The sequence below is a fragment of the Vicugna pacos genome, chromosome 16 (genome assembly GCF_048564905.1).
Source record: "Vicugna pacos chromosome 16, VicPac4, whole genome shotgun sequence".
Classification (NCBI taxonomy): domain Eukaryota; kingdom Metazoa; phylum Chordata; class Mammalia; order Artiodactyla; family Camelidae; genus Vicugna; species Vicugna pacos.
In genome coordinates, this window is record NC_133002.1 from 5,735,888 (window position 1) to 5,751,437 (window position 15,550).

Genomic DNA, 15,550 nt, shown 5'->3' on the forward strand with positions numbered 1-15,550 from the left:
GAACAAATACAAAGAGCAGGGGGAAATCTGACTCTTCTAAGGGTAAAATGTTTCTGTACAGATTTGGTATGTGTGGTCAGTTTGGTAAATCTGCAGGGAAACTGCCCTCAGAACCATTCCTATTCCCCAGCATGGGATAAATTCAAACCGAGGGTTGTCCTAGGGGAGCCCCTGCATTTAGACTCAACAGCCTAGCATGTGTGTGATGTTTTGCCCGCACACACCCATCACTGTTGTTGCCAAGAGAAGTTTCTCAGTTCATCCTACAGCAGGCCTTTGGTGAAGCTGGCGGGGAACGGTCTGAAAGGCCGTCGGAACCTGCAACTCCATTACTGGCATAGAGCTGCAGTTTTCTATGGAGTACTTAATAACGTGGTTCCAGATAAGGTCTGAGGGTACACCAGGCCTTACCATTGGGCGTGTGGATGGGGAGTGTGCAGGTGTGTTACGGGGATGATGAAAAACATGTGCCAAGTGTAAGGGAGGAGGTTAACCTAACCAAGCCCTTAACCTTCTCTTCCTCTGGAGAAGAGCAATGGGACAGGGATAACCTCCAGAAGTAATTTTGGTGGAACAGGTGATCTGTATTGGAAGTAAACATTTAAACTCCAAGCTCTGTTAATTTAAAAAACGATTCAGGAGCTCCAAGGCTCTGCGTCTGTACTCCACGATACCCTCCCAACTTGGTCCTCATAAAGATTTCGTAGTAAAAATCAAGAAGAGAGAGGGAAAGTGAATGCGACCGAGCCTGCAAGGTACAGGATGAGTCCTCAATCTGGAAAATGTGATTCAATCTTCAGCTTCTCAGCCACACTCCTGGGGGTTGGGGCTGGAATGGGTTATGGTCTCTCGTTCCCCACAGCATCTCCATAACAAACTTCTCCATGAAGGATGGTCTTTGGTTGTTACACTGGCTACTGGAAATGGATTCTTGTCATCATAGGAGGCCTGACAGGGGCGTGAGTGGGGACCACCCACCCCCTTGTCACTTGCCTGCACTGAATCAGAATCAAAAGCCCTCTAGACAACCAGACAACGAGCAGGAGGTACACAGGAGGGTTTAGAAATATTTCTGTTCACAATGATTAACAATCCAACTGGAAACTTGTAATTGCAAAAGCCACCCTAAATCGGTAACTTATAACTTATATATTAGGGCCCATGTGACCTAATAAAGAACATCTTTATCCGAGTATTACAGTTATTTATTGAACTTGAAAACAGCTCAGAACAACTTCTGTTTTCTATTATACTTCATATAAATTTTATCAGGCTAGCACATGAAGATGCTACATCTTGTTTTATAGTGTGTCCCTGGACAAGGTGCCATGGAATAATAAAAGACAATTTACAGCCAATAGCACACATATTCCAAACATACATACCAAAGATGAGTTTTGGCAGCACTTACAGTAACAATCCCAGAAGAATACATTTATATTTATTTCTCGAAATGCCATTGCTTTTGAAAGAAGCTAGCTCCATTTGTGTTTTATATACTTGTGAGCATGTGTATATGTTTGGAGGAAGAAACGCAGGACTCATCAGATGGAGAGAAAGAAAGAAGTCCGAGGGAGTGTCGCAATAAACAATGGCAGAGCTAACCAAAGCCAAGCTTGACTGAGCTTGTTCGCAGAACAGTCCCTATTCTCCCAATCATAAGCGTAAAGCATTATTCTCTTATTTCCCATGGGAGGATCTTAAAGACCTGAACAAAGGTTTGGCTTTCTGAGACTTAAAATCCATCATGTTTTTTACAGAGAGAAAATCGAAGCAGAAGAGATGAGACACGTTCTCAGAAAAGTTGGTCCTGGTGTCCTGTGAAGAGTCTCCAACAAACTGATAGGTCCTGAGTACGAGGGCTCTCCCCAGTACACCACCCCCTCGCCTCCCCAGGAGGAACCCTGCCGGGTGCAAAGACTACTCCTCACTGGGACTCAGAAGCCTGTGGTGGGGCAGAAGCCCTGGGACGCAAGAGGATGCGGGAGCTAGTCCCTGGGAGTCTCGCTCTGGGCTGACTCCAGGCTGACCCCTATTCAGAGTCACCGTGAAAGATCCTGTCTGTGGAATCTGCCATTGGATGGTTCCTTGTCACTGGCAGCATGAGGCGTGCTGACCTGCTGGACCAAGAGAACCACAGAGCCTGGAATTATTTCTAAGGCTGGAATCTAAATCTCAACCCAACGTGGCATGTTTGAGAATCTTGAGCAGGTGCCACTTTTCACCAAGATAAGGAAAACTGATTGCCCCCGAGAGGAAGGTGAGCTCCAGATGTGGGTCCCCAGGGCGGCCGTCTCCCAGCGCAGAGCCAGATTAAGATCAGCCCCGGCAGGTGCTTGTTCCGGCAAGCGCGGCAGATTATTTCGTGCAGAGCTCGCTGTTGAGTGAAGCACTTCTTAGAGTGGGTATTAAAATTTAATAGAAACTTCAATTTCCCACTTGAAAAAGAGAGGGATCCCTGCCACCTATTCCAGCTGACTTTCCTCACTCATCCTGTTTCAGGTAAACTTTTTTTTTTTTGGCAATTCACATCTGATGATAAGCCGGTAGAGTGCGTTTGTTACTTTAAAAATCTCCATGCCGTGAAGGAATTTCTCGGTTACACAGATCGTTCGGGTGTGTTACACAGAGAAGTAGATGGGAACGATTCAACTGGCACCTACTCCTGAAAGAAAATGGCCTTTGGGGGAGCAGAGGGGGGTCACTGGGGGGCTATGGCTTTGTAGTTGGGCTCTCCAGCCCCCAAAGAACTTTTTTTTCATCATCATAAAAAGGAAATGTTGTCAAAACCAGACTTCAGATTAAACGCATCACTGGAGTGACACGCTAAGTGACCACTGGGAACCCGTGCTCCAGCTGTGCTGCCCTGGGCATGGCTATCAACCAGTGTTCTTCGGAAGTTTAGACAAAGAGCGCTTTATTGGTAAAAATCTATATAGCTGTGGCCCTTTCCTTTCTTGTTTTCAGTTGGGAGGAAAAAGAGCTTCCAAAACAAAAGAGCTCTTACCTGGCTCTGCCAACCACCACGGTCTGTGCCCAGGGTTGCATGATCTCTGAGAAAGAGCCATAGTCAAAAAATCCACTCAACCATTGACCTTTCTGGGCTACAGAAGGGAAAGAAAGAAAACACAAAATAGAGACAGTCAATTCATTGAAAAGGCACTGGAACCGGCAAGCTGAGGGTTGGATTTGGGGGATAATTTGAGGGAGTGCGTTGTTGTTTTTAACCATATCATAATAGATGGAATGTTCATCTGCCTTCAGACTTCAGCCCCTATTTCATTTGCTAGTCTGAATAAAAAGAATCATTTATCTGCAAAAGCATCATTTATTGTTAAACGATGGGGTTCAGCTAGCAGAGAAAGTCTGCATGCTTCTAAATAAATAACCTGACTTTTTTCAAAACACTACAAACATTTGTAAAAAGGTTGCCAAGTCATTAAAGATGTTTTCAAAATGTCTATTTCTATTTTAAAGCCTCGCTTACAGTTTTGTTTGATTTCACTGATTTTCTTTGAACGGAAAGCTGAAGACAGTCAAATGATAAGTATGAATGATCAAATGAGGACCCAAATTTGGGGACAAGGAAGGGGACTCAGCTTCTCTGCTAGAAAAGCAACAAGATACATCCCCTTTACTTACCGCTAACCAAGTATCATTTTACTACAAGAAAGGGCCACGCTCATACACGTGATAGGTATCGAAAATACAATGGTTCAGATGCACACACTTGGTGTCATTCACCGCCCTTGCACACAGAATTTCCATCACTGGCGAGAGGCATAACTTTCAACATCTTAGTTCAAGAGAAAAAACTTTTGTTCCACAGGTATGCGTGCTTGACCACGGCTTCTCTGACCAAAATCTTCTGCAAATACGCGAGCTCGCCCTCTCAGTTTATGGCTTCTCAGTGAGTCTTCTAATTTGAACATGGCCCTCCGCCCCCTAAAAACCCAAGCCCAAAACCAATTAAAAGTGGAGATCTGAGCAAGCTAACCTCTGCTGACTTAAACAGGATGGAGAGTGTTTTATCAAGACTAAACTTGTAATTACTGTGTTCTACATTCCTTGCCTCTATGGCCCCAGTGTAAAATGTGATCATCCATTTCAAAATTATCTCTCTATCGTGAGCCCAAAGCCGATCGTTTAGATTCTGGTCTCGTGTTGGGCGTCAGTTTGAAGAATATCATGGCACTATCTCTTCTAATAAATGACTTTAACTTTTCACCTAGAAGATATCTGCTTTAACTTATCGCAGGGAATCATCTGCTTTCTTTAACGCTTTCACTAAATTAAAATCTGAAGTCACTCGATTTGGGAGCCAGTGTTAGCTGTGCAGAGACAGCAGGATGAATTACTAGGGAGTCGATGAAAAAATATTATCCAAAAAACAGAAAACTTAGTTTATCACAAATTTATTTTATTCCGGGGACCTCATTAATAATAGCCAGGATAATGCCCGCCCACACACAAACACACTCATCTGCTCACCCCATGAAAGAAGGCTCAAATTTTGATGAAGGCTCTAAACCAAACTTCTGAGTGCATCAGGATGTTGAAATTTTAACTTTATATGCTTGCATCATTTTATGGTTCTTACTTTAATAACAATGATTTGGAACTATAGAATTCATTCCAAAATGGAAATTTTTTTTCTTTAAAAACCCTCCTGTCTTACATGTTGATTGAGGGAGGGGAGTCATTGGTGGGCTGTGGCTATTGCAGTGGGCTTTATTAGCCCCTCAAAGAGCAGGTCATGTTCAGTTTAGAGGTAGAACTTAGAAGCCAGCTAACATGGCTCCTGATAATTCCCAGGAGAACACTCACTAAATCTTGTTCTGAATTCTCCCAGAAAAGCCCTAGATTTTAAGGCTGATGCTACCTTGGGTTCATAGTTCTTATCGTAAATCTTGGTATATAAATGAGAGGTATGGAGAAGATTACTATGCTGATTTTTCTGGCTATGTAAGAAAAACTATTCAGTTTTATTAACAAGAAAAGGCAGTGAAGACAACAGGTAACATTTTAAATTAAAATCAACCCTCCTCTGGCGATTTTTCTACACTATCTATAGTTAGGCTTCAGATTAAGCCCAACTCCTAAGTATTAGCTGTGTGACCTTGCACAAATCACTTAACTTCTCTGAGCTTGTAAAATGGTGATTTCGTTTTATCTCTGAGAAGTAGTAAGTCCAAATAAGATAGTGAGTATATATGGAAGTACTTTACAGTCCCACCTGGCTTAGTGGGTGCCCACAAGGTTTATTAAGTCTTCCTTATGAAGACCTCTTTCTCTCTCAATCAAATCATAAGAACTCTAAAATTTAAGGAATTATCTTCCATATTCCATTCTCCCTTTAGATATAGCCTTTTTTTGAGGGGAACCAGTTGCAACAAACAGGCAAAAAAGAACAAGCACTTTCTCAAACAGCCTGAAAAAATGTAGCAGGGGGATTTGGGGCTTCACGAGAGAACCTCCTGGTAAGCAGTTTGTTAAAATTGCAAATGGACTGACAAACAAGAAGGTGCACTTGCCCTACATGGAGTTACCTTTTTTTTTTTTTTCCCTGTTTTTGTTTTTTGGTTTTGTTTTAAAGTTTGGCTAAATCAGCCCCAAGACAGAGGGATGTATTAGATAAACATGGAGGGAGGGCTTGTTCTAATTTGGTATAGTTATAAAATTAAAGGCTCTGGACAATCTCTGCATGAAGAAACGATCTTACAAAGTAACCTTGTATTAATAACTAAAGCACACATCAATACAATTTCCAAAATCATAAGAGAAGAAGGGCATATGCGGGTGCGTGCCCAGCAACAGCCTGTGGGGAAAAGTGTCGTCACGCTCTACAGCGAAGGGTCTCAAGGCCTGTTCCAGACGTGATCTCGTTAATCGCTGCTTGTAGAGACTAGACGGCCGAAGATTCTGGCCCTGTAATTCTATGACTTCATGGCTTACGTTTCATGGTTTGAAAGTCTTTGAGCCCATTAAGGAATAAGTGCTATTCTAAGACCAGAAGAAACAGAAGAAATGTATTGGGGACTGCAGTGCTTATGACTCAGTGGCTGATTGTAAACCTCATTTCATTCATTTTTCATTTGCGCTGGAAGAATTTTCTACCTTTTCTGCAGAGAGCTGTTCTGCAGCTGTCCCTCATTTCCAGGTACTTCAGTGGCTCTGTTTTCTTTGGTATACATTATTGTGGAGGAATTGGGTAGTGACTGAAAGGAAGACCGAAAGCCTGAGGACGGAAGGGCCACCGACCCTCCAACATATACGTACTTGGGTGAGGCCGGCCGGCCAGCATCCACCGAGGGTCATAGGGAGCCTTTGTGGGAACAAACTCGATGACTCTATCTATAGGATCCTTGGAGTTCAGCAGAGGAACTGAGCTGTGCACACTCTACAAGGAGATTGAGATGGAAAGAGCATCGTGGTCAGAGAACAGTCCTCCACTCCAACCCGCAACAGTCGTTCTGACAAAGGCAGCAGGGCCCCCGTAAGGAATGGCACCCGTTAGTCCCAATCCTCAGCTGGAAGCTCCCCGATCGTGTGCCAAGCCCTGAGGAACGTGTACAGCTCTCAAGCCTCACGTGGGAGCCTGGCACAACAGGGTGCGTCCTGACTCGTGATTTCAGTGTGCCCAGGCTTTCTGGGGAGCTCTGCAGAGGGAAGGATGCCTCCTACAAAGGAGAAAGGCTTCTTCCACGATGAGGAAGAAGCTTTAATATGCTGGGATCTGAGCCCAGATAGACACAAAGGCTTCTGTGGCTGGAAGTCATCAGAAAGGGGCCTGACCAAAGAAATCCAAAGGCATTTTAAATGTAGAAGGCCAAAGATGTCTCTAAGGAAAAAAAGAAATCAACTGTTTTCAGAGGAACATTTTGTAACAACTTCCTCTATCATAAAGGAGTCTGCAACGCAGAGGCGGTGAGCTGCGGCAGGAAGGCCGGGCGGAAGGGCTCACCTCAGGCATGTACGACAGCCAGTGCAGGACGGTGAACACGCCTTCAAAGTCATCGCAGACGGTGCTGTGGGTCACCCCGTTGTTGTGCATGATCTGGATGCCCCCGAGCTGGTTGTTGGAGGTGTACACCTCCCTCCCGAGGACCTGCAGAAACAAGCGAGAGGAAAGACAGAGAGAAAAGGCCAAGTTTGTTCTGCAGTTCTCACTCATTCTTTTCTCCACAAGACAGGGACTCTAGCCTCCGTGCGTTGTGCTAAGGGACTATCTGGCCCTTTGTTCTAAAAAGAAAACTCAGAAGACAAAAAAGAGTTTTAAACAACCACACAGTCTGTTGCAATTTTAACCACCAGCAAGCCCCTCTCTCTGCTAGCTGCCACAGATACAGGCAGCATCTTGACTCTGAGCTGAAGCCACAGTGGTGGGTAAAGCTGGACCCTGAGACACAGGCCACGTCCTCTCCTGCAGGCCTGGCAGAGCTGTTGCACGTTTGCACAAAAGAGGTAACCTGCCTGTCTCCTGACAATCTCGAGGGACACCCAGTTAAAGAAACACTGTGAGGTTTGAGTTCTTCGTTTTGTCTTTTTTTTTTTTCAAGGGTTACTTTTCCCCTTGACATTTGTTTTCTAAACGTGGTCCCCTCACAAGTTCAGCGCATGGCAGAATCCTGCAGCAACTCATGACATGCACAGGAAGCCCTGAGTCTAAAGTCCTCTTTGTGTGCTGGGTGCAGGGCAGTGATTTACACCCAAACCCATCTCTCTTACACGCTTCCCTGTGCTTCCCTCCTGTGCTTCGGGGGGAATTCAGGGCCTCCGAGCCCTGGTGTGTCCCTGGAGGAGTTTAACCCTTGTGAGGCTGAAGAGGACCTGCAATTGGAAACCATAAAGTTTCCTTTAAATAGAAGGAAAAAAAAAGACAAAATATTCTTCAACTTGGAAATTGCAGGATTTCTTTTTTCCCTTGAAGACTGGTTAATGATTTCTTTCAGGGAGGGAGGTTTTCTGACCCAGCAGATGGAAGCTGGGCGGCCTGATCGCTGACTACCGCAAACTGCTGAGTGTGTGGTAATTGCCAGTCATCTCTGGAAGCCCTGGAGAGCTCTCAACAGTTGTAGAGCGCTTACTGTATGCTACCTTTTCTTTTCCCCTTCCCCTCCTCCTTCAGAAAATCACCACAGCACGAAACTTCTTCCTTACTTTTATTCATTTCCAGTCTCCAGGGAGAACCTAATAAATGAACATTCAACCTGTATATTCCCATCTCGCCCCTTCTTGTCAGGAGCTGAGAGAGGTTCCCCTGCGTGCTGGGTGAGCCTGACATGGAGACCCTCCCAAGGCTGAGGGGGGAGGTGACTAGAGCAGTGTGACCTGGTGGCCCTTGGTCCCTTTAACTTCAGCCAGGAGGGGTGGAGGAGACTCTTATGAAAGGAATACAGGAAGCAAGGAATATGCTCTCAGGTTACTGCTTTCCTTGCTGAAGACGCGCACAGAACAAGCCCTTGCAGGCAGCCCTGAGCGGAGCGACATGCCAGCAGCTCCCATGAAGGGGCCTCCGGGACGGGAGAGCCTGGGCCTGACCACTGGGCTCCCCTCCTCCTCTCGGTCTGTCTTTAATCTTGGCCTGGGACCGCGGCTCTTTTCTCATTCTCCTGCTGTCTCTTTCCATTTGCCCTCTCTCTGACTGATACACTGATCTCTCGGTCACTCGGCTTTCTGCTCCACTGAGTCCATATTACTAATAACACCTCCGCCACGGCCAGTTTACCTCATGAAGGCAGGAGCACATCATTACAAAATAAACTCATAACTTTGACATTCTAGCAAATACACGCCGTTTGTTATTTTTATGGCTTTAGTCTTTCTAACAGGCAGAGGGCATTACATACCTGTTTCATTTATATCTTTAAATGTGTGCACACATGCACACTCGCACATGCATCAGGAAACAAAACGATGGAAACCAACCCCAGACAAACATCCAAAGCAGTCAGCTGATGGGACACCCTGGCGGAGGCAGAAACCCTGTCACTCAGGGAGGCCACGCTCTGATCGGGCTCCGGTTTTATGGGCGCCATAAACCCGATGGCCCACAACTGGTCCTTCTGGGACAGACTGCCTCTCTGCCAGAAGTCATTCAGTGTGATCAGCAGTATTTTTAATTATTAAAATAAAATTGGAAAAGGGGGAAAGAAATAAAAAGGAGACACTGTGCTGACCCTGAATATCCGATACTCACAATCTGGGTCGGGAGCTGAGGATGCCTCGCAGCCCAGGAGAGGGAGCTGGGGATGTTTTCTACCCAGAAACACTGTTTTCTTTCCTGGGAAACACTGTTGCTAGTGCCTGATAATGTCTGGCCACTTAGAACCTCACACCTCTCCAAAATCAGTAACAGACGTAGGAAGGACCAATCTCAGAAAAAGGGACGGAATCCAACCGAGAGAGGCTTAGCTGTTCAAACACACCTCCTGCGACGTCTCTGCCCCTGAGACAGGAAGAGCACCTCCAAGCACTGGGCTCCTCCTGGAGGCTCTCACCTGCCCAGCCCACCCCCAGCTTCTTCAAACTAACCAGGGACAGGCTCAGAGGGAGCAGGAGTTTAATAACTTAGCGTGTCTTCCCTTCAAAAGTGGGAACACAGGTTCTGACGCGCTGGCATTGTTCTGAAAAGGCAGCAGTATTTCTACATGTCTTCTCCCCTGGGTTCAGAAAGAAAACCAGGGCTTACCGCAACCAAGAACGTTACTCCGGGCTAAAGAAATGTCTGTCATGTGAGAGGGTTCATTGAATTTGGGAATTAAAGAGAAAAATTTTAGGACAGCCTAACAGAGCATCCAAAGAGCTTTCCCTCATCAGCCTTATCATAGGATTGGGGGCGGGTGGAGAGGGGGAAGGACACATGAAAATGAAATCTGCTCCACTAACCACAAACACATGCTAACAATCACAGCCACTTAACAACCGGTGAAGGGAAAGCAGGAGCCTCCAGTTCATCTTGAGTGACCATGTTTGGAGCACGCACAAGCAGAATGAGGGCGCACACAATAGCTCCTGATTTATAGGGGTCGTTGCTGACTCAAGTGGTTTTAATGATTTTAGAATACTTCACAACAAAAGCTCCCACCGCAGAAGCAGAATCTGGGCGAGGACAAAAATCCCTTCTGCCTAACCCCGAGATGATCGTGCTGGAACCGTTACGCAAATCCTGCCAAGCGTCTAAGAAGGCAAAAAAAGAACCCACGTGGACGGAACCACTGTTTTACTCTTCAATCTGTTGCCCTACCAACCTTCTACAGAAAAAACCTGGGGTAAACCACCCTCACCAACATAATACTTTCGTCAAGTAGGTGAGCTTCATTTCATCATTTTTTTTTTCCAACTTGGGCATATGCATTCTTGTGGAAGTCAAGTTGCTTGCTGTCTTCCCATTTCCGAAATTATTCTTCTCACGTTTTAGACTGCGTGGATACAAACCTTTACTTTATCTGCCCAACAAGCATCAATAACCATTTAAACGCAGGAGCCATTCAAACACAGGTGACCCTCCTGAGGCCCCACTTTGCTGTCCCTCCAGGTCTAAGTGGGGAGGCACTTAGGAACAGGCACCACCTCGGAGTCCCCTTCTGAAGAGTGCCCATGCTGCCGACAGAGCTGAATAAGGGCTGAGCCTGAAAGAGGGTCTTCACCCACTCTCAGTATAAACTTAAGCCTCATCCAGCACTCATTTATTGCCTCTGGCAGGCCTGGGAATTAGGAACACTGCATTAAGCCCGTGATGAGCAGCAGAACTCAATTGTTACAGGCTCCATGCAAGATGCTACACGGCCTTTAGAAATTTTGAGCTACACAGGAAGTGCAAATGAATGCAGTCCCACATACATGCTAAGGCCTCTGCTGCTGTTCCTGCTTATCTGGAGACACTGCCGACAGCTCGTGGTTTACCGTAGCTGACAGGCAATGAAAACAGTCTAATATACCGCCTGCTCTCGCCTTTAAATCCCTTTTTGGAGATCAAGATAAACACGTTCCTTCCTTCCCCAGTGCTCCAGACGTTTGACTGAAGTGGCAGGGCATTGTGAGGTTTTGTGCAAATGAAATCACTATGTAATGCTGAATGAGTATAGTATTTACTTGTCAGGATATTTGTCAGCACACAGGCATTGAGATTTCCAAGTTTCATAGATGCAACCTAGCTCAATTTTTTAAAAAATTGCTTTTGTCCTAATACACCCATTATGCTGGGGACCCTCAGACTTATAAGCAAGTATTTGTAATCATGTGCTTAAGATATGAAAAATAATGATGCATAGAATAATGATGGAATAAAAAGAAAAAAAAGAAATCTGCTGTTTTTCCTCCTTTATCAACCTTCCCCCCTTTAAACAATCTTTGGTGGGTCAGGGCAATCTTCTAGCTAAAGAAGAAGGGAGTACAAAAGTCTTCTTGCAACTAAGAACGAAGCTGCACAAGCTGAGTCCTTGCTGCCATCCTCCCTCCTTCTCATCAGGGTATTTCCATTCTCAAGAGGATCTGAGGAGTGGTTTGTAAATTTGCTCCGAGCAACTGTCATCTCTGGACTTCATTCCATGACTCTAGATATTAAAGTCACTCTGGGATCTGTCAGGTTATTGATAAAGGTTTGGCTAAGGCAGAAAGGGAGAAAGACATGAGAAAGAATAAGTCGGAACAGGGGAAAAAATGATAAAATAGGGACAAAAGAAAGGAGGAAGGATGAGACAGAGGAAAAGGGAGGGGGAGAGAAGAGGAAGGGGAAGAAAAAAATGCAATAGCTCATCCACTCATGCTGCTAACACCCTCCTCCCTGACCTGAGAGGACTACATTTTTAAAAGCTGACAAGTAATTCAATCTCCAATTAACAATTTTAAGTGGTGCAGCACATATTACCGTGTAACTGTTTCTCCAGGAATATATCCAAGGGTGAATGGAATTAAATCTCTAGGGAGACAGGACCAGTGCCTTAAGCCTCATCCAGCACTCATGAGACCAAGAATATTTGGGGATTCCAAAACAGAGCCTCTTAATACACAGACTCAGGGTTACAAGTGCCTCTGCCCCCTTGGTCGCCACTATTGTTACAGGCTCACTGCACAGCTGGCTGGCAGCTGGCAGGCCTGGGCTGGGGGTAGAGAAGGGCAGCGACACACTGCTGGCACAGGATGGGGAAGCCTGTGACTTGAGCCACAGCTGGATTCAATACTATCTGCTGCAAGACCAAAATCTTCTCCATAAGCAGCCAAGTTAGGAAGTGATCAGGTTTGCTGCTGGATAAATTGGAGTAAAGAGACGGTGCTACCAGTGGTAGGAAAAGATGTTTGGTCAAAAAGCAACTGAGATACAGGCCAGAAACAACACTGAGAGATCTCTGTTTACTGAGATGTTGGGAGAACAGAGGAGTCAGTTGGACGGCAGATGATAAGGGTTTGAAGATGGACTGGGTGAGGAACAGACACTCATTTTTAATGGAACTGGGGCAGAGAAGAGCCACATGACAGTTTCCTTGTCAAACATATGAGAAAAGGCACAGGCTTCCGGAGTGAAAACTGACGCCAAATGAAATCACTCATCTCAGGGATCCATCAACTGCTCATTTCATTGCAGACCTGAGCATACTGAAATAGATTACTTCCAAGTATGGAAATTTTTTTAATGTCTGGTCTATTGAGGCATAATTCACATCTACTAAAATTGTCCATTTTTAGGTGTACAATTCTATGGCATTTGACATCACATATAACCACCACCACAATCACTCCAAAAGCTGTCATCAGCCCCCAAAGTATTCCCACATACAATCAATTCTTCTCTCACCCCTGACAACCACTGATCTTTTTTGTGTCTCAACAATTTTGCCTTTTCTAGAATGTTAGATAAATGGAAGCCAAAAAGTATGTAGCCTTCTGAGTCTACCTTCTTTCAGTCAGCATAATGCACCTGAGATTCATTCATGCTGATGCAGGTGACAGTAGTTCCTTTTCACTACAGAGTAGTATTCCATTTTATGGACAAACCACAACTTGTCTGTCTGCCTCTTAGTGGACAATTGGATGGTTTCCAGTTTTTGGCAATTAAAAGCTGCTATACACATTTATGTACAGGTTTTTGTATGGATACATATTTTCATTTCTGTTGAGTAAACATCTAGGAGTAGGCTGCTAGATTGTATGGGAAGTGTATGACTAACTTTTTTTTAAAAAGCTAAACTTTTTCAAAGTGGCTGCACCATTTTGCATTCTTACCAATGCATGTGAGAGTTCTGGTTATTTTGCATCCTCACCAGTACTTAGTATTGTCAGCTTAAATATTTTTTTGGTTTTGGTTTTCTTTTCTTTTCCCTTTTAATGAAGGTACTGGGAATTGAACCCATGACATCATGCGTGCTAACAAGCGTTCCATCATGGAGCTATACACACCCTTCTTAAAATTTTTATTTTAGAGGTGTCTAATTGTGGTTTTAATTGGTATTTCCCTAATGACTAATGATAAACATCTTTTCATGTGCTTATTTACCATCCTTATACCTTTGTTTAAATTTCTTACCCATTTTAAAAATGACTGGGTTGTTTTCTTATTATTGAGTTGTGAGAACTCTTTATATATATATAAATTTTTTTTTTTTTAAATCCCTGTTTTTCAGTCACTCCTAGTGGTTTTTCTGAGTAGGATACAGGACATGAGGTCCTACGGAAAGGCACATGGCTGTGTGGCTGACTGCCTGTGCTCACCAGGCACAGAGTTTGGTGCCTGCTGGGACCTGGCTTCTTAGGGAGTAGCACTGACTGTTCATCTCTGCAACCTTTTTGTTTGTGTTTTCTCATTTACATCTGGTGGGCAACAATTTAATTTTCCCCCTTGGAACATACAAAAATCTGGTTACTGTCTTTTAGCCTAAATTTTAAGCTTCATGAAAGCAGGAATCATCTTTATACCTAGAGCATAAGAACAGAACTTTACACCTAAGAGGAATGCAGTAAGTGCAAGTAAACTGCCGCCATTCTTAGTGCTCTGCAAAACTCAGCTCTGATTTGTATTTTCGGTGAGCTGAACTACTATAAGCCAAAGAAATCTCTCCTATTATTGTTATAATGTCGTAGTGGCTTCCTTAAGCAAAATGAGTGATTCAATTTTCCTCCCCTTTTAGTTTTCCCCAGTGGAGACACTGAGTTTTGATTTCAAAAATCCTTTACCTGGGCTAGAATTAAGCTAGTAACTCGATATACTGTAAAGTCATATTATATTAGGGTTGCTCTACTGAGCTGCATAAACCTGCTTTATCTGTTGAGAAAAGACATATTTTATCAATGGGTTAGATAGAAAATGAAGACACCCAAAACCTGATTGTGTTCCAGTAGTCTTGACTTCTCATAATTGCATCTTATGCTGTTGGTTACATTTGGGTAGGTTCCATTCCTTAATGAATACTGATTTCTTGATTTTTCTTATGTGCATATTATTTTAAAGGGTTTAAATTCCAGACGCTGAAACATTTAAAAAATTAGGAATCAGTCAAGAATCAACCAGAAAAACTTGAAGCCTGGGCATGATAATCTATAGTTCCATCTAAACAGCTCTTCAAGCCTCTCCTTTCATAATTCAACACTCCCGGCTGTGTACATTAGCTGATTAGGCTGTGCGAGGATGGCCACTCTGAATGAGAGGGGACACAGCCAGATTTGGATCCGTGCACGGGGGACATTCCCCAGAATGATGAACAGCCTGGAGTCAGGTTTCTAAACAGTCTCATTTCCCGTGTCTTTATCATATTCACACAGCAGTCTATGCACAGCCAGGGACCAGGTCTGTCTTCCCCCTAGAAGACTGAAGTCCTTGCATTTCTAATCTACCAACGTGTGCAGTTCTTGCACTTTTAATTTATGAGTGTTTAGGGGGGGACCTCTCTGACTTGGGAACATATTGGCTCGGTCTAATGCTTGGAGATTATTAAACTCGGAGCTATGCTCCACTATCAAGTCTACAGATCTTTTATTTAGAAGATATGGTGCTCTAAATGCACAAAGAGCTCCCTGTCACCTTCACATTAAAGCCCCTAGTGCCTGGTAAATGGAATTATATAGCTGTCATCTCCTTTCCCCAAAGTTTTAAGAGTACAATGGGCTCATTTTTTCACACTCCATCCCGGCTTCAGAACTAAGAGACCTACTTTGTATTGATTTAAGGTCTCAGAAATAAATAAACCTGCTTCACCGCTGTGATTCACAACAAATTCATGATACACTATTGCATGATATATTTCAAGCCCTTGCTCTGGCTCTCTTTTTCCTCTGGTGAGTGATGGGGGAGGTGGGAGGTAGTGGGGAGCTGTGAAGCTGACAGCCAGATGGTTATTGGAGATGGCTGCTGACTGCAAATCCAAGAACAGACACTGCTGGAGGAGTATGGGATTTTTTTTTCAACCGGGGGGCAGGGGTGAGAAGCTAATTTACTTGGGTTTCAGGCTGGGGTTGGGGGAGAAGAAAGGTTCAGGGGAGAAGGGGAAGGACAGATGGAACAGAAAAGCATCAAGTGAACACTAATTTGCAAAGACAGAGCTATGAACGTGTGTAGAAA

The 15,550-nt window shown here is 44.3% G+C and overlaps 1 protein-coding gene across 6 annotated transcripts in view; it reads right to left on the reverse strand.

The window, feature by feature from the left end:
* Window positions 1–15,550, reverse strand: part of ACACA (acetyl-CoA carboxylase alpha) — a 222,571-nt gene that overhangs the window by 34,942 nt on the left and 172,079 nt on the right. For all 6 annotated transcript variants that reach the window (XM_072940295.1, XM_072940294.1, XM_072940296.1 and 3 more), the window contains 3 exons: window positions 6,965–7,108; window positions 6,280–6,400; window positions 3,008–3,104 (listed from right to left, as the gene is read on the reverse strand). In XM_072940295.1, the coding sequence (XP_072796396.1) occupies window positions 3,008–3,104; window positions 6,280–6,400; window positions 6,965–7,108 (362 nt within the window). The remainder of the gene's footprint in view (window positions 1–3,007; window positions 3,105–6,279; window positions 6,401–6,964; window positions 7,109–15,550) is intronic.